A 26,513-nucleotide genomic window follows, 5' to 3' on the forward strand; every position below is an offset into this window, starting at 1 on the left:
TACTTTCTTTCTTACCTTTAAAAAAAAAAAATTAAGGTTAATAAGTTAAATAATTCATAAAAGTAAGAAATAACTTACTTCATTTACTTCTTTAATTTATTCTACTTACATTTATTGACTAAATAACTTACTTTCTTAGCTTTTCTTACTTACTGTTATTGCTTTACTTTGTACTTCATTTAATTTCAGTATTTATAGATTTTTATTTACTTTACTTTTTTACTTAATCTACTGACTTACTTTCACTTACCTCATTTACTCATTTTTAATTACTTATTTCTTATTACTTATTATACTTGCATCTTATTTTACTTTATTAAATTTTTTTTTTTACTTATTATAAATAAAATTTACTTACCCTCGCTGTTCATTCATTCATTCATTCATTCATTCATTCATTCATTCATTCAGATAAGTTCAGAAAATTTATAACAAACAAAAAAAACCCAAAAAAAACAAAAACAAAACAAAACAAAAAAAAACAACTGATCCAAAAGCTCAAGCCCACATTCATTAATGACTTTGCGGCATTTCATTTCTCTGAGTGCAAAACCTAAGGACATTCTAAGGACACTTTAACTCTGGACTTGCACAGCACAGTGCCACTTTATACACTATTTACACACCGTACTGCACCTGGACACTTTAAGGACAATCTTTAAAAACCATACACATTTATGTATATGTATATTTATGTATATGTATATACATTATTTCTTTATATTCTCCATACATTTCATATTTTTATATAGTTTTTATAGTTTTCTTACATAGTTTTCTTATATAGTTTATACTTTCTTATTATTTTATTCTCATTTTTGCTTTTTTATACTTTTTTTTTTTTAATATTCTTTATTCTTATACCGGACAGTTGCATAAAGCATTTCACTGCATATCGTACCCTGTACGTACAGTATGTGTATGTGACAAATAAAATTTGATTTGAAACACATTTGTTTTTACCGAAGAACGTAAAGGTCATAAAGGTCGATTGAAGATGAAGGACTCACACACTATAGTATAAAAAACAATTCTCTTTATTTATTTATCCATAGACACCAATTCTGATTCATCTGACAGAATCTGAACATCTCAAGTCTATAACGGTGAATAGAAATATACTTTCAATACCACACGGGGAATACGATTTACCGTACACACTTTATATCGCATGTGCAGGAGAACACAGTTAACAAGTACACACATGGTATGTGCATAACATCTGGACGATTACAGCTGGAGTTTCTTTTCAGTGGATTCGAAGATGCCAGAATCAGATGCTGCCGTCTAAGAATGAATAGATAATTAAATATAAACTCAAATATCTTGTTCCTTTGTGTGCCTTTGTTTTAAACTAATTCGTGTAAACAGATGAATAACGCTGTGTTACTTTATGCAACGAATCCTTTCGGGACCCGATTCTGTGCAGTCCGAGGCGAATCGAAAAGGCCGTGAGTCAACTTAAAGATAAAAGTCACACAGGCTGTGGATCCAAGCTGGTATTTCAAACACTACGAATGACATTCCCACCCCCACATACTGTACTTAAAAAGACTGCACAATTCAAGGAGACCAGAAAGAGAAGGCAACAGGTAAGAGCTTGCTCAGAAAAAAGTACCTCAACCCTGGGTTCTTCTCATCAAAAGTCAGTATGAAACCACAAGTCTGGGATTTGTACTGAGAGGAAACTGTAGGAAGTGACAGAAATACGTGAGGTGTTGTTTTATGACTCATGTGATGCATTCCACAGTAATCCCCTCTCTTTGTTGAACTCAAAGGGTTTTCATTTTAAGTATGGGGGGGGGTTTATATTATATAATAACGTGGCTGGTCTGCATTTAAAACGAATATGCTTCTGTGCAGGAGTCGTTAAGATATGTCGCTAACTGGATTATAGCAGCTGGTAGATTACATCTAAAGCTTTCGTCTGTGTGGAGGATAAAAGATAAGCTAAAAAAAAATCAATCAAATCACACACATGCAATCTGCCACAATAGGCTTTTTAAGCACGCAACAGTGCAACATCTGCAAACTCTGAAACGTTTACTGCACTAAACTGTGGGAGGCCGAGCGACTGCAGCCATAACCCGATGCACGTCATTTCTGAGCATCTGTTTAGATTGGGCCTTGAATGAAAACAAAACGTGCTTGGAAGTAAAATACGATCGGGTTTTTAATTGCTCATAAATGGAACCGTATTCCAGGATGAGCATGAGTGGAGGTGCTTTGTAACACTGTGCTTGACAACTTCAAGACGTACGTTATTAATAAGACTGTAAAACACAACAATCCTAACAACGCCTTGTTCATCCGCCGAAGACCAGCACGCTTTGTGAACACACTCCACCACCAGAAGCTGTAAATGCTTATTATGTTTGATCATTACACCCTAAAGTATTTGATCCACCCCAAGGTTAAACCAGGACAGCTCTGGTATCGCTTGTCCAACTCCAAAATAGCCAGAAGCAAAAGAAACACCAGTTTCCAAGAGCTTGTAAATGCTTTTACAGATTAATTATGCAATGCTACTAGCTGCAAGCCTCAGGGAATGAGCAATGATGTCACGGTAAAAAAGGACACGGTTGCAAAATCGACAGATTTCCCTTCTAACACCTCCTGTGGAAAAAAAGGTTTAAGATGGGGGGAAGTGAGACTATAATAATTACTGTTCAGGAAGATTCAACACCAAATTCAAATCCTCCTCTTACATTTCCTACATAAAAAAGCACTTTCCAGCTCCATTAAAACATGCCGAGACATGCCAAGTGATCAGGTAGCTCAGCTATGAAAATGGCATTGCAAAAACCATTTAAGATACCAGATACCTCATATTAGAGGTTTATGATCCGCTCTGTGAAACTTTTCCAAAGAATGCTTTTGAGAGTTAGCTTTTCTCCGAGAAGAAAACTTCCACACACATGCAGCTCGGACAAGAGCGACTCTGCCGTGATTGCTGCTTGTTCCGTCACCAAAATGTTTCAAAATGAGGGAACGAACACCAAGGTATAAGACAAGAATACAGGTAGATGATGAACAGATTTGTGCCCCTTCTCCCTTTTTAGTTCAGGTCTTCTTCCTGCCGCATTCGTTGATCTTTAGTCGCCTCACTTGTAGAGAAGCTGCAGGCGGCTGGGGTGGCAGTTGTTGCGGCTGATCTTGCCATCTGGCTGGTAAATGATGGTAGAGTTGGAGAAGGTCGGAGGGAGAGAGTGATTGTCCGAGGTGGGAAGAGGGTATCCGGGAGGAGGAAGAAGAGATTTGGGGTCAGTGTGGGAGACTGGAAGTGGAGGAGTGCTGTGGTTCAGGTTGGTGGACGACGGACGTCTCCGGGAGCGTAAAGCTTGTCGCTCTGAGAGCTGATTCCTCAGTTCGGACACGCGCTCTTCCTTCTGTTCAAAAAAAGACAAAAAACGGAGACAAACGTTCAAGACGCATTTTCATTTGTTCATCTTCGGTAATCAGTGTAATGAACTTTATCATAGCCAATGTGCCTACCACCATGTTTCTGGAAGGTGGGAAGAAACCAGAGGAAACCGAGGACAGACATTGATGCATCATACGTACGTGAGTGTGATCAGGCTTTAACCTGAGCTCAAGACTGACCAAATAACCCTGGAGCTGTAAGACCACAACTACACCTGCTCCACAACAATAAAATACTTTCCTTCGCATGTCACATCTAGGTCATAGTCGGAGTCCGAGGACAGGATTATCCATGATACAGCACCCTGGAGTAGTTTGCCAAACAAGAACCTATGAGATTTGAACTCTTGACCTTTCAATCAGTAGCCCAGAGACCTCACACTCTCACAACCACTGAGACACCATGTGCCAGAAAAGCACCCTTTCGAATTTCTCTCATAGTTACCATGGCAACACAGAAACCAAGTTTGGATTCTGTCTTAGGCCTTATATTGTTATCGGTCTGATTAAATGCACCTGACCCTTGTTTCACTTGTGTCTTCATACCCAGTGTCTTGCCACTAAACTTTGTTGTGCATTTGCCTTTAAGTCTAATCCATGATTTTTAAAAATTTCAGGTTGACCCTGGAATTTTTGGATTTCCTAGACTTATGATCTCTGCGCTGTCTTGTCCTACTACGCTACGAACACTGACTGTGGTTTCTGGAAGAGTCCTAATGTTGAGAACTGAAGGTCTTTGTCATGTCCCACTCTACAGTGGTGATTAGTATCTCATATGGTAGCAGTCACTCAGGGCTATGAGAATTTGTAGTTTTCATAGTAGTTCATTCATTCATTCATCTTCTACCGCTTATCCGAACTACCTCGGGTCACAGGGAGCCTGTGACTATCTCAGGTGTCATCGGGCATCAAGGCAGGATACACCCTGGACGGAGTGCCAACCCATCACAGGGCACACACACACTCTCATTCACTCACGCAATCACACACTACGGACAATTTTCCAGAGATGCCAATCAACCTACCATGCATGTCTTTGGACCGGGGAGGAAACCGGAGTACCTGGAGGAAACCCCCAAGGCACGGGGAGAACATGCAAACTCCACACACACAAGGTGGAGGCGGTAATCGAACCCCCGACCCTGGAGGTGTGAGGCGAACGTGCTAACCGCTAAGCCACCGTGCCCCCTTTCATAGTTGTTTCTGCACAAATGTTTGTATTTTTATAGTAAACAGTGATATCAAACCCATTTCTGCTCTCCGAGATGCCCCATAATTTGATTATCTTCAACCAATAAAATTCAGCGTAAGGTTCAATGGGAAAAACCCACGTCTCACAGTCATTTTAGATCAGACTCACAAACAGAAAGTCATTCATTTGTTTGAAATTAAAACTTTTCAATTCAAAATTACACTTCCTAAGTATATTACTGACTTTATTGTGACCCGAGTGTCAGAATGGTTGCTCCTCCAGGTCCATACCTACCCCACCATCCGAAAGAGTCCCAGGCATGAGATAGATGTCTGGGGCTCCATTTTTATCCGTCTGGTTTATATTGCAATCATTGAGAGATGACATTTTGAAATACATTTTATATCTATGTTGCTAGAGATTGTAAAAAGACTCCCTGGTTTAATGGGACTTCTATTGATAAAACAATATTTCAGCCCCAAACTTTTTTAAGTTCTTCCGGTTCGGACGGGAGCTATGAGATTCGTTTTGTTAAAAACTTGTGGACGCTTTGAGATAACAGTTTATCAGCCTCAAGCCTCGTTTGATAATCTTCAATAGTTCTGCTTTATGATTTCTGACACTGCGGCTATTCCAAGTGAGTGAGTTGAGTTTCTGATGATATTCAAACATTCTTAACTGCTGGTTATTTTGTTGTAATTATAAATAAACTTGTTAACTATATTAAACAAGTCTTAATGGATTCGACGTTACAAGGTATGAAAAATGTACGTTTTTGTTCTACGACATTTACATTCATTCATTCATTCATTCATTCATTCATTCATTCATCTTCTACCGCTTATCCGAACTACCTCGAGTCACGGGGAGCCTGTGCCTATCTCAGGCATCATCGGGCATCAAGACAGGATACACCATGGACGGAGTGCCAACCCATCACAAGGCACACACACACTCTCATTCACTCACACAATCACACACTACGGACAATTTTCCAGAGATGCCAATCAACCTACCATGCATGTCTTTGGACCGGGGGAGGAAACCGGAGTACCCGGAGGAAACCCCCGAGGCAATGGGGAGAACATGCAAACTCCACACACACAAGGTGGAGGCAGGAATCGAACCCCCAACCCTGGAGGTGTGAGGCGAACGTGCTAACCACTAAGCCACCGTGCCCCTACGACATTTACATGATCAGCTAAATTTCCTGAAGATCACGAGAAGAAGAAATGTTCTCTCATTTATTTTTCTTTCTTTTTTTTGTGATATCGACTAAATAGTTCAAAGAAAGTATAATCCCTTTATTTATTATAGAAAGTAATGATTATATAATATCCATATTGAGTAAATCACAAGATTGTTCTAATATCCTTAACTAGCATGTTAACTAGCTAGTTAAACAAATTTGGATATCTGGTAATCATTTAAAAGCAAAATGCCTCCAGTTTCAGCTAAGAACCTTGAATGAGAACGAGAAAAATGAGAGATTGTTGCCTGATAATTCTTCACCTCTTGGATGATCTTCTGCAGCTCTTTATTCTCTCGCTCCAGCTGGCGGGATTTTTCTTCGTCGTTGTTATTCGTGGACGATCCGGTCTTCATGGTCTCCTGCTGATCGGACTGCCACTCGCCACGTGTGATTAACCTTCGCATCTACAATGTCATACACACAAAAGATACACGCAGATATGCATACAGATATACAAATCCAGACTAAAGGCTGAAGCAAAAGCATAATCAATACAATAAATACAATCCCTGCTGTCATTTTTCAGTGACAGGATAAAATACCAGACAGATCTCTCATCTTCAGACTAAACGCTCGCTGATACCTGAGGTTACTCCACCATATCTGCTTTAACGATCCTGTGTTTTACCTTGGGGACGAAAAGCACGACCAGCGTGATGTAGACGGAGAACACGATGGCGAGAGAAGCGAACGCGAAAGAGGCGTCTTGCTTCGAGGACAGGATCATGGTGACAGGAGCCGTAATCATGCACAAAACCTGAAAGAGGACAAATGATGTACACACAGAGGAGAAAAAAAAGGGGAGAGAGCACGGTGAATCAATATATATATATATTGACCCATGGTCAGACATTTCTCCAAACAAACACAATTCCATCCAAACCGGCAGGACAAAAAAGGATGACAATAACAGGAGGTGATTGTTATTTATTCTTTTTTTGATGCGGATCGTTAGTTATTTGGACAGGACACGAGGTGCTGATAACATAACATCGCTACATCATCACGCTTTACTGCACAGGTCATGAGCCATTGGTCACTCAAAGCTAAATCTTTATCTAAACAAATAAATACACATCATCATCATCATCATCATCATCACTGCAGCCTGAACAGATCCAGGTGTATTTCAAAAATGTTCCTTTCTGTGTTACTGATGACTGGAAATGTACGCGTCCCTACTGTAATTAATCTTTAATGAAAGGAGATATTCACACGGAATGACTTCAATATTAATCTTCATAATTAACACGTAATCCAAGATTTATTGTGCAACGAATTATCCGCGATTTATTTTTTGTTTAAGCTTATTTTATTATGTTGGACTACCTGCTGAAAATACCGCAGTGCGGTGGGATTCGGCTTCAACTCAACTTAAAGAGAGCGGCGAAATGCGGCGGCACTTTAGTCCTTCGGTCAGTCCGGTCGTCTGACCTCCTTAACTGAACCCTCAAACAGATTGACTGCCAATCATTAATCTTTCATGCTGATATCACTTTCAATGCCATCTCGTAGCTCGCTAAATAACTTAGCCGAGGTTCAACTGCGTCACTGGAGCTGCATTGCATTTCTCATTAATATGACTTGGGGGGGGGGGGGGGGGCACGGTGGCTTAGTGGTTAGCACGTTCGCCTCACACCTCCAGGGTTTGGGGTTCGATTCCCGCCTCCGCCTTGTGTGTGTGGAGTTTGCATGTTCTCCCCGTGCCTCAGGGGTTTCCTCCGGGTACTCCGGTTTCCTCCCCCAGTCCAAAGACATGCATGGTAGGTTGATTGGCATCTCTGGAAAATTGTCCGTAGTGTGTGATTGTGTGAGTGAATGAGAGTGTGTGTGTGTGCCCTGCGATGGGTTGGCACTCCGTCCAGGGTGTATCCTGCCTTGATGCCCGACGACGCCTGAGATAGGCACAGGCTCCCTGTGACCCGAGGTAGTTCGGATAAGCGGTAGAAGATGAATGAATGAATGAACGAATGACTTGGAATGTCACCGTAAAATGTCGACAGAAGATTTGCTCGCTATCTAGTTTTTTCTTCTTCAGAACATTATATATGAGATTTTTTTCTAATATTAACCTCCAGCGTAACTGCGCTAGAAACCACAACGTCCTCGCATGACATTAAGACGGAACACGTCATAAACATCGTTAAACCCATGGTGAATATTTAAATACAAACATACAGTATGTAGTGCGTATCAAGGTGGCGTTTTCCTTTAATTATCTATTTTCTTAAAAAATTCTGGCTCTGCATCTCTCAAAGCATCAGAGTCATTTGTTTAATAGCAGGCTGACAAAGTCCTTGAGCTAAGATAAGCCCAAACTTGGCTAGGTGTATAACGGACAAACCCGTGGAGACGAGGCAGAAGATGACAGCGGGGATGAAATGAGAGAAGAAGAGTCAGTCAGAAAGCACTTGTGAGCTGGTATGATTGATAAAGCCCGAGCGTAGCATCCTGCTCACAGCAGTGATTTTGACTCAGCATGGTGTTATCTGCTCAGCAGTCTGCTCTCTTTGAAGTTAAAGATTTAACACGCAAAGTGTTCACGGGGTTGTTGGTGTCTATAGCTGAGTAATAGCATCTGCTTGAAACAGAAAATGCCTGAGAAAATGTAAGATATAAATGTGTCACAAAGCAAGAATAAACCTTCAAAGGGTATTTGACATCATGTAGGACTCATTACTAGATTCTTACCCAGGTAAGTTGGACTCGCACTGTACGTACACTGCGTACGGAGCACAGAATAAAAGTGATTTAGTGTAAAAACAGAAGGTGATGATATTTTCAGAACCTACTCCTTCATATCATTCTTATACATAGATATATTATATCTCATCGGTGTTAATTATTTTCTAATAGCAGCATGTTTATGTTTTATTCCTCTTACATTGCAGCAATCTGCCAAAAACAATTATCTGTATATTATCAAATTATCAAATCATATTTATATTTAATGATACATTTACAAACCAAATTAATTTCTGTTGTCCTTTACATTTTCAGTGTTTGGCAGACATATAAATCAGGTCCCTGGTGAACCAGCGTCTGGATCTGACGCTCTCACTGACGCAACCCGAGTTCCATACCTTAGCAGCGAACTGACCCAGACACTGACGGGTTAAATCTCATCTCAGAGCCAGGCTTTAGCTCAGATAAAACAGGAGGGTCGTGTCTGGAAGGGCATCCAGGGCACAAACCTGTGCCAAAATCGAAACATACAGTACGACAGGGAGCAGCTGAAGGACAACAACAACATTACAGCAAAGTGAAATGCTTTAGTGTGCATTTTCATGTTTGGAGGTTGAGGTCAGAGCACAGGATCAGTCATGATACAGCTCCTCTGGAGCAGAGAGGGTTAAGGACCCTGCTCAAGGGCCCAACAGTGATAGCTTGGTGGTGCTGAGGCTTAAACCCTGACCTTCTGATCAACAAGACTATCACTGTATAATACACTAAGTCTGGTGAACGAGGTCACAGAATAAGAGCAGAAAAATAGAAAACAGAAAAAGTCATGTTGGAAAACTTGGACTATTATAAGCTGCTGGAAACGGAGACTCCTTTCAGAATAATCACGTTTTTCACGCAATAAAAACTATTGAACGGTTTAGAAAATGATTCTGTGGAACATCTTCTGTACAAGAACCTGAGTAAATCGTTACTATAAATATGACAGTGTTCACCTCTCTCTCTCTCTCTCTCTCTCTCTGTATATATACAGTATATACACACATACATAGATGCATGTTAAAAATCACACCTTTTGACCAATAAGAACAGAGCATTTATCCGTGCTATAATTTTATTTAATTCCTATTTCATATATTTTCGGCAGTGAACGGTTAAGGGTTGCTAGATTACGGTGAATGATTCAATTCAATCCACCATTTAACTCATCTTAAAAATGTATTTTGAACCAGGTTTATAGTAAATATTTATTACCACCAAAAAATATCCAAAGATACAATCAGTTTTAATCCTGCACCCGCAGGTAGAGATGCAAGTTGCATTCAAACAAAATCTAGATTTAAAACATCTTCCTTTAAATTAAAAAACTAAAGGTAACCGAGCACTATCCGGTCTTACGCTAATCAAGCTAGGCGTCAAGTTCACGTGGGTTTTTCCGCCACGCAAGCAGTTTTCCGCAACAGCGCTCCAACCATCAACCCACCATTTCTTTTTATACATTTTTACAGTTTGACCACCGGTGACATTTGTTTACTCATCATCATGACCTTTATAGGAATTGTACTCAGATACCGATGATATTCGTATTAAATTCAGCAGTTTTTTTTTTTTGTAAACGGCTCTACTTCCAGTCACATACAAGTTCGTTTCAGTCGCATCCCCCAAACGTGACCTTCGTTTTTATTCACAGGTCGCTTTCACCGTTCTGAACGATGTTATTACAGATTGTTGAGACGCCTCGCCGTTTACAGAAGCACTTACATATTACATTTTTAACATTTAACGTATTCCAGTGTCAGCACTTTGGTTTCCTGGTAACATGAGAAGCTGTGGGTTTTTTTTTTTGTTTTTTTTTTTTTTATTATTACCTGTCAGAAACAGAGTGGCAGCTGAAGGAGTGATTTCTGTAAAGTAAGTGTTAACAGAAACTAACTTTCATCTCAATTCACAACAATTTAACTACAAACAGATTAAAAGCTGGATTCTAGTTTATACCGGATTCATATCACGGTGGAAAAAACATTTCGGTGCACTGCGTATGGTTGCGTATGTGAGAAATTAAATCCGAAATAAAACCGATGTGGTTTTTTTGGCGAACACTTTTTCCCCAGAGGTAAAAAAACAAATTTAATTTGCTCCATGTTCAGTATTGAACGTTTTTGTCGTGTCTCACGCCACAGTGATGTTAACATGAAGCTCATATGAAAGCTGACACTCGGGACGTTAAGAGTTTGTTATGTTTCAGAAGTATTTCTGTTTTTAGCTAGAATTCTAAAGGAAATATATATATATATATATATTTTAAAAAGCATTTTTTTTCCATATACACGTGTAAACCCATTTCTGCTCTCTGCGATGCCCCAAGTGTTTGTTCATAAACATCTAAAATGTTGAAGGTGTTTATCTTCATCCTCTAAAATTCAGTGTAAGATTATAAACAAAGGGAAACCACACGTCTCACACTGAAAGACAACAGAGTCCTGACTCATTATAGATCAAACTCACTGACAGAAAATCCTTCATCTGTTTAAACCAAATGAAAATGTCTGGTAAAAAAGGTATATAATAAATTGTCGTTTATTGTCAGAATAATTTACTTTGAGCAAAGGTGAAAAATATTCAACCGTTTTCGAGGTGCATCATGACATCGGATATTTTCCCTTAACGTGGTGTTTTTTGTTAGAACAATGACACTGCATGAGGTAAAAAAAAAAAAAAAAAGCTTTTCTATTAGGGGATTTTTCTGATAAGATCTGATGGGTTTAATGAGTTAAAGGAAGGTTAACATGAGACTTTATTTCTACTGATGAAAAGAATGAAATTCTCACAGAACTGATATCGATCCTGCAGTGAAAGATGAATTTTTGCATTTTCATCACTTTGTGAAATTTGAATCGCTTTAATGTTCATCCTGAAACTACGATCCTTTACTCTGTATTTAAGAGGATGAAAATATTGCCTTAGGTCTTGCTCACTCGAGGTATTTATACTCAACATCCAGCACAGATTTTTACATGTAAACTTCTGAGAAGTGGCTAATTTTATAAAGTGCTTCCATCTGTGTAAAAAAAAAAACATTCAAATGTCAAAATCCAAAAAAAAAAAAAAAAATCCTTTTCTTAAAAAATATCAGTAAGTAGCAGGTAAAAGAAGCACGTTTTATTTTACTTAAGTAAAAGTGATATTAATTACCAAATAAATTCTCTGGAAAATGTGTAAAATCATTATTTTTCATTAGCATTATAAAATCATTACTTACTAAAGTGGAAAGGTTTTTATACTCTAGAACTCATGAAATGCGAAAGTAAAAAAAAAAATAAAAAATCACAAATAAAAAGATTTTAAGGACTTTAAGAATTTGTCGTGTTTCATTTCTGTTTTTCCCTAGAATACTAGGGGCAATATATTCATAGAAACGTTCCTAAAAAATCTTAAATTCTCACTCACTCACTCATCTTCTACCGCTTATCCGAACTACCTCGGGTGTCTCAGGCGTCATCGGGCATCAAGGCAGGATACACCCTGGACGGAGTGCCAACCCATCGCAGGGCACACACACACACACTCTCATTCACTCACGCAATCACACACTATGGACAATTTTCCAGAGATGCCAATCAACCTACCATGCATGTCTTTGGACCGGGGGAGGAAACCGGAGTACCCGGAGGAAACCCCCGAGGCACGGGGAGAACATGCAAACTCCACACACACAAGGTGGAGGTGTGAATCGAACCCCCAACCCTAGAGGTGTGAGGCGAACGTGCTAACCACTAAGCCACCGTGCCCCAAATCTTAAATTCTTAAACGTTAATATATATAATATATAGTGATATCAAACCCAAACCTATTTCTGCTCTCTGAGATGCCCCAAGTTCATAAAATGTGAAGGTGTTCATCTTCAACCACTAAAATTCAGTGTAAGATTATCAACAGAGGGAAAAACACACGTCTCACACTGAAACACTACAGAGTCCTGACTCAGTTTAGATCAGACTCACAGACAGAAAATCATTCATCTGTTTAAACTGATTGATAAGTGAATACGTAAAAAGGGCCAATAGTATAATAAGAAAAGGCTGAAATACGATCACAAGAACATTGACTCAGCGTTATCTTCACAGTGCAGCAGACATAATCAACTAATCAGCATATCATGTGAGGTACAGTTTACATATCCACACACACACACACACACACACACAATCTCCACCAAATCCACTCCCTCAGACAGGTGGATTGGATTTAGAGGCTCTTTGAAATTTCCAGAATGATAGGAACAACAAACGGAGATACAGACAAGCTGAGGGACTCACAGAGACGTTATAGATGGCCATTCCCACGGCTCGGTGGTCATTTATCTTCTCTGTAGAGATAGATTTGGTCTCATAGGCGAGGAAGATGCCAAGCAGCAGCAATAAGCCCTTGTAGCCATAAACCACCCCTGGAACAATGAGGACACAACAAGGTCATAGACACCACACAAACTTGTAATAGAGCCACTCAGAATGCTGCCTTTTATCCATACAAGGGCTTCCTGGCTGTCTGAAAATTGATCGGAAAATAAAAATAATTTTTAAAAAATGTTTTTATTAAATATAAGCAAGTGCACCTATATAACCGGATTAAAAAAAGGCATTAATTAATAATAATTTAACAGCAGAGCTTGAGATATTCACGGTAAATCAGCCTCGTGGTCTCAAGGTCACTGCTACAAATGTGCTTCACACATGCATTTGAATTTTTTATGCATTTGTTCAACACAGAGCAGTTTAATCATTTTTATCAGGGATGTGATTCATTTGTTTCATTAGTCGAAAATATTATGTGAAATAAAAAACCTGCAGGAAAAAAAACGAGCGATTCTCCAGTGAGAGTTTTAAAATTCTTCTCTCTCTCTCTCTCTCTCTCTCTCTCTCTCTCTTCCCCTTCCTCTCTTCCTCTCTCTCTCTCTCTCTCTCTCTCTCTCCTTTTCTCTCTCTCTTCCTCTCCCTCTCTCTCTCTCTCTCTCTCTCTCTCTCTCTCTTTCTCTCTCTTCCCCTTCCTCTCTCCCTCTCTCTCTCTCTCTCTCTCTCTCTCTCTTCCCCTTCCTCTCTCCCTCTCTCTCTCTCTCTCTCTCTCTCTCTCTCTCTCTCTCTCTCTCTCTCTATCTCTCTCTGCCTCTTTCTCTCTCTCTCTCTCTCTCTCTCTCTTCCCCTTCCTCTCTCCCTCTCTCTCTCTCTCTCTCTCTCTCTCTCTCTCTCTTCCCCTTCCTCTCTTCCTCTCCCTCTCTCTTCCTCTCTCTCTTCTCTCTCTCTCTCTCTCTCTCTCTCTCTCTCTCTCTCTCTCTCTCTCTCTCTCTCTCTCTCTCTCTCTCTCTCTCTCTCTCTCTCTCTCTCTCTCTCTCTCTCTCTCTCTTCCCCTTCCTCTCTCCCTCTCTCTCTCTCTTCCCCTTCCTCTCTCCCTCTCTCTCTCTCTCTCTCTCTCTCTCTCTCTTCCCCTTCCTCTCTTCCTCTCTCTCTCTCTTACTCTCTCTCTCTCTCTCTCTCTCTCTCTCTCTCTCTCTCTCTCTCTCTCTCTCTCTCTCTCTCTCTCTCTTCCCCTTCCTCTCTTCCTCTCTCTCTCTCCTTTTCTCTCTCTCTTCCTCTCCCTCTCTCTTCCTCTCTCTCTCTTCTCTTTCTTCTCTCTCTCTCTCTCTCTCTCTCTCTCTCTCTCTCTGAGAATCTCTCTATAAGATCTGTGATTTAAACTGAATTTTTTTTGCAAAACAGGAACAAACTGTATTTAAATTTTCAGCACTAGGACCCTGAACAGGCAGTGACTAAGGATGAATAAATGAAAGCTTGTCCACATAAAAGTATCAGCCTCCAGACACGACATTTTTTCTTTTCATCCTTATGCACTCGAGCTCGAGGGTCAACCAAATGCCTTTTGTATTTGTCTCCATTAACACAAAAGCTGTGTGTTAATTGTCTAATATTCTCCTGCACGTGTCCTTACCCAGCCACGTGTTCATCTTCTCAGAGCTGCAGTGTTCCAGCAGCGGCTCGATCAACACGTCCAGGTCTTCTTTAGGCGCCTCTCTTGTGAACTTCTGCTCAAAGTGTGCAACAGAGCAATGACAGGCAGACAGAGAGAGAGAGAGAGTGAGAGAGAGAGAGAGAGAGAGAGAGAGAGAGAGAGAGAGAGAAGGAAAGGAAGAGAAACATGAAAAAAAAATCCATTTTATTTCAATTCAAATCCTCTCTCTGATACTTTTATCCCAGAAATGTAGCTCTCTAGCAGAACTGTGATTTATATTCACAGCCGTCAGAGTATCCTCAGCTGAAAGAGTAAAAAAAAAAAGTCCCAGCCACCACCCCATTTAATTCCTGCCTCATCACAGGCACGTGCTGTATGCAGCGAGAAATCGAACATGGCCGTATCCGTACCTCCTCTGTGATGTGCAGCGGATCCATGATCTGCCAGATCATGAGGGAGAGGACGTCAATTACCAGAAGCACACCGACTGTCGCGTAGAGCTTCCAAGGCTCCAGATGCTGTTGGAATACACAAAGACCAACAAGTCACCTTTTCTCATGGGCAGAAACAACTCGAATGGACAGGAAAGGATTTATGACCCTATAACCACTGTGTGCACAAAGAACTTGAGGAGAAAACAAGTAGGCCATTACCGCAAAGCCAATTCAGCCCAGGACAGAGCGTAGATCTTATACGAGCGTCAGGCTTCAATTGAAAACATTACTCTTTTACAGAGTCGATGATTCCTGTTCACGTTTTATGTTATGGATAGCTGTGTTTGAAAAGAACAAAATCCATCTTGAGAATGATCGACGCAGAAAAGTTTCTCACTGTTATAGAGAATAGTGAACAGTGAATAGTGACGTGACATACGGCTAAGTACGGGGACCCATACTCAGAATTCGTTTTCTGCGTTTAACCCATCCAAAGTGCACACACACAGCAGTGAACACACACACACAATGTGAACACACACCCGGAGCAGTCACTGTTTTGGGCTCTCGCAGTTGACAGTTAGCTCTTATTTTACAAAATAATAGACTTGCTTTAAGTAATAATGCAAGATTTATTTTTACTTCACTGTTGAGCCATTTCCTATTTCCGAGGAAAGCAAAGAAAACCAGTTTAAGAGTCAGTCTCGGGCCATTAAGATCAGTCTGACACTGTGTTTGTATATTTGTAAATATATTTTGGTCCATACCGAAATCAGCTGAGCAGGTGATACTATGTGACATAAGCCTACTGTACGTCATCATGGGAACGAACAGACGGCGCGAAATATCTGCGATCTGTCCGTGTTTTTCACGACAAGCAGACTGTGAACTCTGCTCCGTGAAAATATCACAATATCAAGAGCAGGAACCATACGACATTTTCTACAATGTCGTTTAAATGCTTACGTTAATAACACAAAGTTATATGTGAGAGTGAAAGGAAAACTGTTACAAGTGAAATCGCTTCACTTCAGCGAGCACCGAGTCACGTTAAAATGCCTGCTTAAATGTCTAAAAAACTCAGCACAAGAACTTCACATGGCAGCAACCGATCCAAACGGCGCTAAATAACATGTCCTGTGACGTCCTTGATCGCCGAACACATTTCCTGAGGTACAGAGTAAACAGGTTCTTTATTCGTCTCTTTTCCACTGCACAGGGAAATGAGACAGAAATCTTGTCAGCGATAATCAAACACACTGTACAGCTGAGGTAGGTAGAGATTAGACTCAAACACTCTGGAGTATTCCTTTAATCTCTTATGACAGGAAGCAAATTTCATCTACTCTCAAATATTTGCATTTTACATCCCTGATGTGGCCTCAGTGAATCCTCGAACAAGGCAAATGTGAACCGCATTTCCGTGGGTCGCATTTCTGTGCAGCGTGGAGCATCATCATCATCGTTAAGTAGCGTACAAGCTGCATTTGTGACAACTCTCCATATTCTAATTCCCCAAAAAAACAGGCAGACGCTCATAAATATTCACTAATGGCTTCTTATCTCTGAAAAAGCCTCTGCTTTTCCGACTCTGCTTATCTCTGCTCTCTCTCCTCTTATTCCTGCCACCCAAGAATTCTACGTGATGGCGGACACGTATCGTGCCGAGCGGAGAGTGTTAACGAGAAAGTGGCTGTGTTGACGTGGGTTTTTGTGAAATGATGGAGAGAATCGCCTCAGCCAGAGCCGTGCGAAAGGGTCATGGAGTTTGGGCTGTACGATAAATGGCTCATTTAGAAGTGTTCAAGGGCGTCTGGAGACCCATTTCTCTGAGGTCAGCCACAGAGATGAGGTCTAAAGTGATGGAGTTAGAAAGGCAAAGAGAGAGAGTGACCTATTTTAGTTAAGAAGAATAGAAAAGACATCAGGGTGAGATACAGAAAAAGAGCGAAGGAAAGAGCAAGGGATGTATTCGGCAGACTTATTATCATATAATTAAAAAGTAATGTGATCATAATACTCATAGAATTTCACAATTTTTCACAGATGATCTTCGTTGAGAATTGAATAAAGTCAGGATTAGCGCTTCATGAATGACCTCTGGATAACATTTGCGGATGTAAAATTTACCTTCCGTTTGTCTTTCTTCTCGTCTTTCTTGGTGAAAACCGTGTGAACCCACCAGATTTTGGTAAACATGCTGCCGTAGGCCAGACTGAAGCCGAGCCCCAGCAGCCACAAGCGGAACTGGAAAAGAAATTGTCCTTTCAATGTTCAGTGCATGAAATACAAGAAATATTAATATTATATTAAAAAAAAGCTTCTATTGTATGTATCCTACGGCTCAACCCGCCGCATTACATTTTCCCATGACGCCTTTGGACATACCTGACACACTACAGGAAATTGAGAGCGACGGACGTGAAGCCCGTCGATCCCCAGAGGAAACACGGCAGCCAGAGCCATCATACAGCCCACGGCAGTCATGTTGTTCAGGTACGGCTGAGAGTTCTGGATGTACCTGGAACATATGGGGATATTCACAAGAGATCCTCGACCTCACCAGTAAATGTAACGGCCTCCAGGTTCCACGTGTGCCTGCCAGGATGTGCTGTGTTTAACAACAGTCGCACCTCGTTGTTTATGCAGGTCGTGTGTGAGAGCATCTGGAATATTTCGTACGAGAAAGCTAAAGCGTCTCGCTCTCTCACCGCCGCGTGACACCGACGACTAAAGTTTGCGATGGCATCTGGATGTTTTTATTACAAACTGACAGCTCAGAATGTTCATTTATCACTTATTCATTCAGTAGATACTTCCCTCGAATCAGACTTCATGAAAAAGTAAACTTTGAAAATAAGGACTGATAAAATCGGATTTTTTTCATCTGTCGATTTCAGCATGACGCCACGTAAAAGGCAACAGTTACATAATGCCTAATAAAGGTGTCTGACTTCATTTAAATATGTGCTTTGGGTATATTTCATTAAATATGAAAAAAACTCGTACTTGATTTGATATTTTGAGATGATATACATAAGATTGAGACACTTGTAACTGTGTTTTGGTCCTAAATCCAGTGTCTGAATACTGTACAAGTCTGTATTTAACTGAAAATGATCTATTCACATTGTTCTCGACGTAAATCTCTAACGTTTAAGGTGGAAAACACAGTTAGAGTTTTTTTGCTAATGCAGCTCCATGTGCTCATGAGGAATTCCTCCGGAAATGCCAACGTGACTTCATCGAATATAAGTGAAGTCAAGTCAAGTCACTTTTATTGTCACATCACCACAGCACATGTGCCTTGGTGAGTGAAATTCTTAGGAGCAACCTCCGGAAACTGCAGAGATAATTATACAGATAATGAAATCAACAGGTGAAAATGTGCAATATGCTCATACATATAGTCAGTACACACAGTGTACTATTGGGCATAATTACAGTAGCACTACACATTAGATGCAATATGTACTTAAATGTATATATATATATATATATATATGTTTAACATTAAAAAAATCAGTTCATTTGGACCAGAATTGATTCTAACAGGATGGTAGAGGTAGACACTGTGTTAGCCTAGCATGTCCTCCAGGATCTTAGCATACATTTATTCTTATCAGCTAGCTAATCTGTTCATTTGGTCAAACCACAGTATATAAGGATGTGTGCTTTTATTGAATAATAATAATAATAATAATAATAATAATAATAATAATAATAATAGGGGGCACGGTGGCTTAGTGGTTAGCACGTTCGCCTCACACCTCCAGGGTTGGGGGTTCAATTCCCGCCTCCGCCTTGTGTGTGTGGAGTTTGCATGTTCTCCCCGTGCCTCGGGGGTTTCCTCCGGGTACTCCGGTTTCCTCCCCCGGTCCAAAGACATTGGCATCTCTGGAAAATTGTCTGTAGTGTGTGATTGGATGAGTGAATGAGAGTGTGTGTGTGTGTGTGTGTGTGCCCTGCGATGGGTTGGCACTCCGTCCAGGGTGTATCCTGCCTTGATGCCCAATGACGCCTGAGATAAGTGACCCGAGGTAGTTCGGATAAGCGGTAGAAAATGAATGAATGAATGAATGAATAATAATAATATATATAATAATAAAGAGAGATCTGTCTCTCGTTTGAAGTTTATAAGATGAAAATTATCTTGGACATGGGTTTCAAATCTGCTACAAGCCCCTAAAATTAACATAATGCAAACGTCGATACATCATGCTTAAAGAAAATGACTCAACACCTGCTGACCAATCAGATTTGAGAATACATTTTCTCACTAATACCTAACACCCACAGCTGACAAATAAGAAACACTGATCGATAAATGAACTTATATCACAGGGTGATGACCTCACTAACAGGATTTTATTACAAACTGATTTTTCCAGGCTAGACTCGCACGATAAGTTCAAACTAAACTCACACGATAAGACTTGTTTTGAATATCACAAGACAGATAAGGGCCGGAACGGGGGATGGGTGAGTTACTGTGGAGGAGTGTTACTCTGCATGTCTGCATCGATTCTGTCACAAATTTTAGAGGAAATGAACAGACTGAGAGTGAATTTCTGCAGCAGATACAAACTGATTTAAAATGAGTCGGCAGAGCATGAGGCTGAATGTGAATACACACACACGTGTGCACACACACATACACACGCACTCACACACACATACACACACACATGCGCGTGCACACACACACATACACACGCACACACATACACACACATACACACACACACATACACACACCCGCGCATACACACACTCATATGCACACAGACACATACACACACGCACACACGCCCGCGCATACACACACTCATATGCACACAGACACATACACACACGCACACACACCCGCGCATACACACACTCATATGCACACGGACACAAACACACGCACGCACACACACACGCATGCACACAGTCACATTCACACACGCACGCACACATACAGTCACATTCACACACACATTCCTGCACACATACCAACACACACACACACAAAGGTTATCTAAGGGTTAAGTGTTATCTCAGGTCAGTCAAAATGAACGAGCATAATTCTGTCTCTCTCTCTCTCTCTCTCAAACACACACACACACTCACATTCACACACACACACACGCACACACAGTCACATTCACACACACATTCGTGCACACATACCAACACACACACAAAAGTTATCTAATGTTTGAGTGTTATCTCAGGTCAGTTAGTCGAAATGAAAGAGCATAATTCGCTCTCTCTCACACACACACACACACACACACACACACACACACACAGCAGTCTGACTGTGCTTATCACAAGTACACCGCATACTTAGTATGCGTATCATGCACTTAATATTCTGAATCTATCAGCCACTTACTCGGCTCTGCACGCTTCTGTGCACACTGCATCACTATCTAATGCATACATATGTGAAGGAGACTGTGGCTCTGGCTATTAACTAGCACAGATGGAACATCTGAAGTCCTCTCCATCTTATTCCATCTCATTCACTCTCATGCCCTCCTCTGCTACTATTCTGGGTTGCATCGAGCTCCAGCTGTAATGAAAAGGGACCGGTCTGACATCTTGTTTATGGGAATCCAGCACAGACTGATAGACACACCTGACATTGCTGTTGTAGATGTTGAACGTGAGGCACACGATGCCCAGTAAGATGCCCAGGCCAGCAAACACTGACACAGACACAAAGAGTTTCTGAGACAGGAATCTGAATTTCCTGATCACCACCGTCTGATCTGCAGGAGGACCAGGGCCTGGAGCAAGAGGAGAAGAGAGAAAGAGAAGTAGATACAAAGAACAGAGAAGAAGGATGAATAGTGGACAAAATAAAAGGGAAGAGAAAAGAAAAGACGAGAAGAGAAGAGAAGAGAAGAGAAGAGAAGAGAAGAGAAGAGAAGAGAGAATTTAAAAAGGTATGAAAAGAAATAAAGAGGTAAAGAGATAAACAAGGGAAGCAAATAAATAAGGCAGAAGTAGTTAACAAAGAAGAGAAGAGCATTTATAAAACAAAGACATGATAAAATAAAAATGAGAAAAGAAAGAGAAGAGAAGAGAAGAGAAGAAAAGAGAAGCTGCATTATTACCATTGAAATACCAAAGGAGCTGAATAAAAGTGAGACAGAAAGCATAGAAAGGGAGAGAGAGAGAGAGAGAGAGAGACTTTAGCAGTGACCTAGTTGTATAAAGTGATCCTCTTTCTCTTTCTCCTGTAATCATGGTGCTGTGTGTGTCTCGTGCTCAGTGTGGAGTTTCATCTCTTCACTTCTCCATCTGTGTGCACTGATATCATCACAGCCTCTCTTTCCTCGTCTGTGAGCCTCGGGTGCAGGAGTGCATGCTGAGCGCAGCGTGACTTTTCTTTCCCGAGAGGATGCTGCACTCTAAAGCTGCTTTACTCATTCTCTGTTTGTGTGTCTTTCTAGTGTAGGATTGTTCGTGCTCACGAGTGCGCCGCAGATAGTAAACTCTGAGCACGGAGAAACTCACGGCCTCCCGCCGGCTCCGAGCCGTAAAGCCTTGCTTGCTTTATGGGTTAACGGGCTCGAGTGAGAGCTTGCCTTCTTCCAAAAGCCTTGTGCTGCTGAATGCGGCTGCTGAATAAAACTATTCGAGACCTGAAAGGCGAGTGAACTGTGATTCAGGTGAAGAAGAGAGTGTGAAGTGCAAATAGACTTCGCTTTGAGAGTCAAGATGACAAGATGGAGAGCGAGAGAGAGGGAAAAACTTTTACATGCATCTGATGCAGTCACTGATGCAGTTACTGTGACACTTCAGGATGTGATGTCACCGCTTTTTATATCGCTCTAGAGGTTTATTTTATTCGATTGGGTTGTTAATCGTTTTCTGGCTCCTCATCAAACAGATCGCTTACATTTCTTGCTACAGGATTGAAATGGTGTTTTGCTCTTGCAGAGATTTACTCTTAGGAGAAATCTCTTTCACAAAGGGAGGAGAGATCGATAGGTTCCTCGCCGCTCGGCCCCTTAGGAGAAAATTGGAGAAAGGAAATTGGCTGGTCGCTTCGTGTTCGGCTCCGTATGAAGGCTCTCTCATTTTCAGGGGCGAGACGGTTCAGCAGCAACAGACATTGCAGTATTGACACGTCTCTTCATTAAGACAACAACGATGTGAGGAAAAAGCTTCAGGAAAGCCTTCTCACGCTCGTGCTAGGAAACAGGCCACGTTACACTTTTACACTTTTACATACATAACCTCATGAACCCACAATATACAGTAGTATTCACACATCTTGCTGTGAAAGGTTGTTATTTTGAAATTAGACGTAGTTACACTGTCAGATCATTATCTTGGTGATGAAGAATTACATCGTTAGCGCATCATCAGTAGCTGAGGTTTATACAGAGACATTCAGTTGTTGTTTGTTCAATCATTATGTCGCTTTGTAGAAGCCAACATTCTATTTTCCTATTTAAGCTTAGACAAAAAATTTTTCAAGAGTAACTCCTCCTAGAGCTTTCGAGCCACATGCACCAAATTCAGATATGTTGTAGACGCTGGTCTGAAGTTTGTTGCTATTACTTTTCTAAGCGATCTGAGTACCGGTACTTCCGGTACCGGGTCTCAAAAATGGCCTTTTTTCCCATAGACTCCCATTATAAATTTGGAGGTTTATAACTCGGCGAGCTTTCGAACTCTCTACACCAAACTCGGCCAGCTCCTTTAGGGTGATACTCTGAACAAAGTTTTATATTGGTGTACTGACTGGCCTTTCGGTTGTGCCGCAGCCCCACCCCCAAAATATGCAAAATCAAAAAACTATTTACAACATGGACATGTGACATATCAAAACACTCAGAACAATGGGGGGGAACTTCCTCACGGGTGTTCTGATGACGTCATGTGACGTCACGGGATGTCACGTGAAAATAAAGAATTTGCACAACATGAACAAGCTTTCTGTTTACTTGCTTCCAAAAGTAACACTGACCCTTATGTCCACTCGCCCCCATAAAGCACCGGCCTTTGCGAATACTTGCTTCGTCAAAGCCAACATCAAAGTTTGTTGCGACGAACTTTACAAATCTAGTTTAGTTTGTTTTTTCCAGTTTAGTACAGTCATGTGACTGCAGGACAGATTGTGTCTCTAATAAACAAATCTAAAACTAAACTTTATTTACAACACGGATTCTAAATGCAGAAACTTTTGCGCTATATAAGAGATGCTTTAAATGTTTTTCCAGAATTTCAGGAAAAATCTGCCATGAATTCTGACTTATAATAAAATAGACTACAACAAAGTGCCATCACAAAAGAGTTGAAACAGGTTTATGCAGCAGATCGGCTGTGAAAATTATGACCATGTGGAAATGGACTATCAAGATGATGTACAACACTTGCTCAATATACTGGAACCAATACAGCAGGAAGACAGACGTGAAAATGAAAGCCATCTCTGCTAGCCATCAGTAGTCAGGGTTTTTAGAGAAGAAGGAATAAAAATACTCGACTGTGTCAAAAGTGTCAAAGAACAAACTAAAAAAAAAAAATAACAGGACTCGTTGTCATGGATGATCGGTCACCCTTTGTCGTCGAGGGTGTTGGATTTCTGAGTCTAGTAGAAGATGTTGAGCTTTGTTCTGCTATTTTAACATCTTCTGGGGTAAAAAAAGAAACGCAGTTACTAATAACATTCCAGCATTCGGTTCTCCTACTGAAAATGTAACACATATCAGGTTTTGGCTAATTTCCAAGATTTTTGGTTCATCTGTACTTTACACCACCACTTTACACCACCTGGTTTACCTCCTTCAGCTAATCTCCTGGAACTAAAACTAAAATAAAAAAAAAGCTAATTAAATCTAATTAACCTCTTACAGGACAGACTAAACAGTGATATAATGAAGACATGAGAGCTTTAAGACTCTATCTTTGTGGTACCTAGATAGAGTCATAACGGTCTTAAGGATGTCATTTCCAATCCATCAGTTATGTTTTAATTCTAATCCCTGGGATCATTTTGTGACATTAAGTGGTCTTCTGATGCACTGATCTATTAATCTACTGATCTAATGATCTACTAATCCACTGATCTATTATTCTGTTTATCCAATGATCTATTAATCTACTGATCCAATGATCTATTAATCTACTGATCTATTGATCCACTAATCTATTAATCTACTGATCTAATGATCTATTGATCTACTGATCCACTGGTCTATTAATCTACTAATCCACTGATCTATTAATCTATTGATCTATTGATCTATTGATCTACTGATCTATTAATCTACCGTCGTACTGATCCACTGACCTAGGAATCTATTGATCTAATGATCTATTAATCTTCTGATCCACTGATCTACTGATCCTCTCATGTACTGTTCTGCTGATCCACTTATCTACTAATCCACCAAGCATGTTGTTTGAGTTAGGAAGCAGGGATTTATGTTAGCCTCATGTGCCCAGTACCACAAAAGTTAAGTCTGTCAAAAATGGCAGATGGATACGAGACATGAAAAAATTCAAACATCTGCCATTTTTATTGTCCACCTGATGTTTATGGTCCGCTAGCTGGCTGCGATTTGTGAATGTTTAATTGTTAGTGACAGCCAGTGTCCTCCTTTTTATTTTAAGGCAGTCCATTTATATGAGCTGCTTCTGTGATCTATGAAACCACTGAGTTAATAAAAACTACCTAAGTACATAGACAGATGTCTAGATCTCTCTCTCTCTCTCTCTCTCTCTCTCTCTCGCTCTCTCTCTCTATATATATATGTGTGTGTGTGTGTGTGTGTGTGTGTGTGTGTATGTGTGTAATTGTGTGTGTGTGTTTGTGTGTGTGCATGTGCAGAGAGAGAGTTAGAGAGAGAGATGTTGTAAATAATTGTTATAGTACAGGATTATTTGTTAATAGCCAATAAAATTAGTAATATTATTTTCCCACAGAACAGGGACACTTACATGCATGCTAATTATTTTCTGTAAAATGAACAATCATTAGATGCTTAAAGGACATTACCACCTTTCTAGCCATACATTTCTTGTTTTCTACCAGATATCTGTAATGTTTCACACCCAGTAAAATCTGCCTCTCTCTCCAGACCTGGCAGTGGAGACACTGAGGATTGTTTTCAGATGATCTGATAGAGTTTTTACTTTGAAAAGTGCAGTATTGACTTCACAGTGTACTCTTTGTGTTTCTATTTGTGCTGTGACTGATCATCCCTATCCTGTGTGTGTGTGTGTATGTGTGTGTGTGTGTGTGTGTGTGTGTGTGTGTGTGTGTGTGTGTGTGGGGAGTGCCTGTCTGCATTTGTTTTTTAGTACATCTACCTGACCTTGATGGTGAAATCAGGGCCATACGCTACCATGGCAACCAAGCCTCATAACGGTAACGGTTGCTACGGAGATGAGAGAAGACGGCAGCAATGCAGCGGTTGTCATGGGCGACCAGGAAAGGAGAGAGAGTATGTAGTGTGTTAGGAAAGACATCAAGAGAGAGAAAGCGAGAGACAGAAAGAGAGAGAGAGAGAAAGAGAGAGAGAAAGAGAGAGAGCAACATGCCAAATAAAAACGAAGGAATTGCTTAACATGTAACGTCCTGGAGCAAAGTCACACTCTCCTTGGCGGTTCCGTTATTCAACCACGTCACTGCTTAATGCTTATTTTTAGACTCGGAACAGCAGCGAGCATGAGGCTGGCGCTAGGCAACATTCACCATAGGGACAGTGTGACAGGGTCACCATGGCCGTTTTACTACCCAGTGGTGACCCGGGATGCTCGTGCGTCTACACTGTGACAGTTGGCATGTGTGTGTCCATGCTCCCAGATGGCACGGCTTGTGTCCCTGCCATCAGGCTACACACACACACACACACAGCCCATGCATTAACCTTGGCACGTGTGAAGCATGCAGACATACTATTTTTCTCTCCAGAGTCTCCTTAGTCTCTACTCAATATGGAGCATAATACGATGAAGGTCAATGGTCACTGTCACCCAAATGCCTTTCTGACAGGTTCCACTTCACCTCACACACACACACACACACACACACATACACACACACAATCTCTCACTGAATCTATAGGTAACAGGATTTGCCACATCAGCCTGCTGTCACCTCGGTATTCACACTTACAAGTTGAATAAACACTTGCAGCCTTCCTCACATTCCCACCGGAAGCGTTTTTGTGAAAATTGCAATTAGCGCTTTCAGCGACACAGGCTCGCTACAGTTGCCATGGAGCGTGATGGATTCTCTACATTTTAAAAAGCTAATAAGGCCGTTTTGAAAGCTCGCAGGCATACGCTGGCCTTGTTCAGGGAATGCACACTGCGCATAAAGAGCTTCGTGTTCAGAGCTGACACTCTATCTTCAGCCCGCCAGCTAAACGAGCCTGGAGCTAATGACATCGCGCACGCAACTCAGATACAATTTTGAAATCCTACATCCTGCTTTTGAGTTCTAAACGGCTGACAGAAAAATTTGGAAGCACGTAGGATGCACGTCACCGCTGCCTATGCTGATTGGACTATT

At 40.9% G+C, this 26,513-nt stretch overlaps 1 protein-coding gene across 1 annotated transcript in view; it reads right to left on the reverse strand.

Moving 5' to 3' along the window:
- Nucleotides 1-1,050: 1,050 nt before the first annotated feature.
- Nucleotides 1,051-26,513, reverse strand: part of gabbr1b (gamma-aminobutyric acid (GABA) B receptor, 1b) — an 89,788-nt gene continuing 64,325 nt past the window's right edge. Inside the window, exons 15-23 of the mRNA XM_060865597.1 lie at nucleotides 20,613-20,763; nucleotides 17,372-17,504; nucleotides 17,114-17,230; nucleotides 14,960-15,067; nucleotides 14,529-14,622; nucleotides 12,866-12,993; nucleotides 6,496-6,624; nucleotides 6,128-6,271; nucleotides 1,051-3,389 (exon numbers count right to left, since the gene is read on the reverse strand). Of these exons, the coding sequence (XP_060721580.1) occupies nucleotides 3,105-3,389; nucleotides 6,128-6,271; nucleotides 6,496-6,624; nucleotides 12,866-12,993; nucleotides 14,529-14,622; nucleotides 14,960-15,067; nucleotides 17,114-17,230; nucleotides 17,372-17,504; nucleotides 20,613-20,763 (1,289 nt within the window). The 3' untranslated portion in view covers nucleotides 1,051-3,104. The remainder of the gene's footprint in view (nucleotides 3,390-6,127; nucleotides 6,272-6,495; nucleotides 6,625-12,865; nucleotides 12,994-14,528; nucleotides 14,623-14,959; nucleotides 15,068-17,113; nucleotides 17,231-17,371; nucleotides 17,505-20,612; nucleotides 20,764-26,513) is intronic.

The sequence above is a fragment of the Tachysurus vachellii genome, chromosome 3, assembly GCF_030014155.1.
Source record: "Tachysurus vachellii isolate PV-2020 chromosome 3, HZAU_Pvac_v1, whole genome shotgun sequence".
Classification (NCBI taxonomy): domain Eukaryota; kingdom Metazoa; phylum Chordata; class Actinopteri; order Siluriformes; family Bagridae; genus Tachysurus; species Tachysurus vachellii.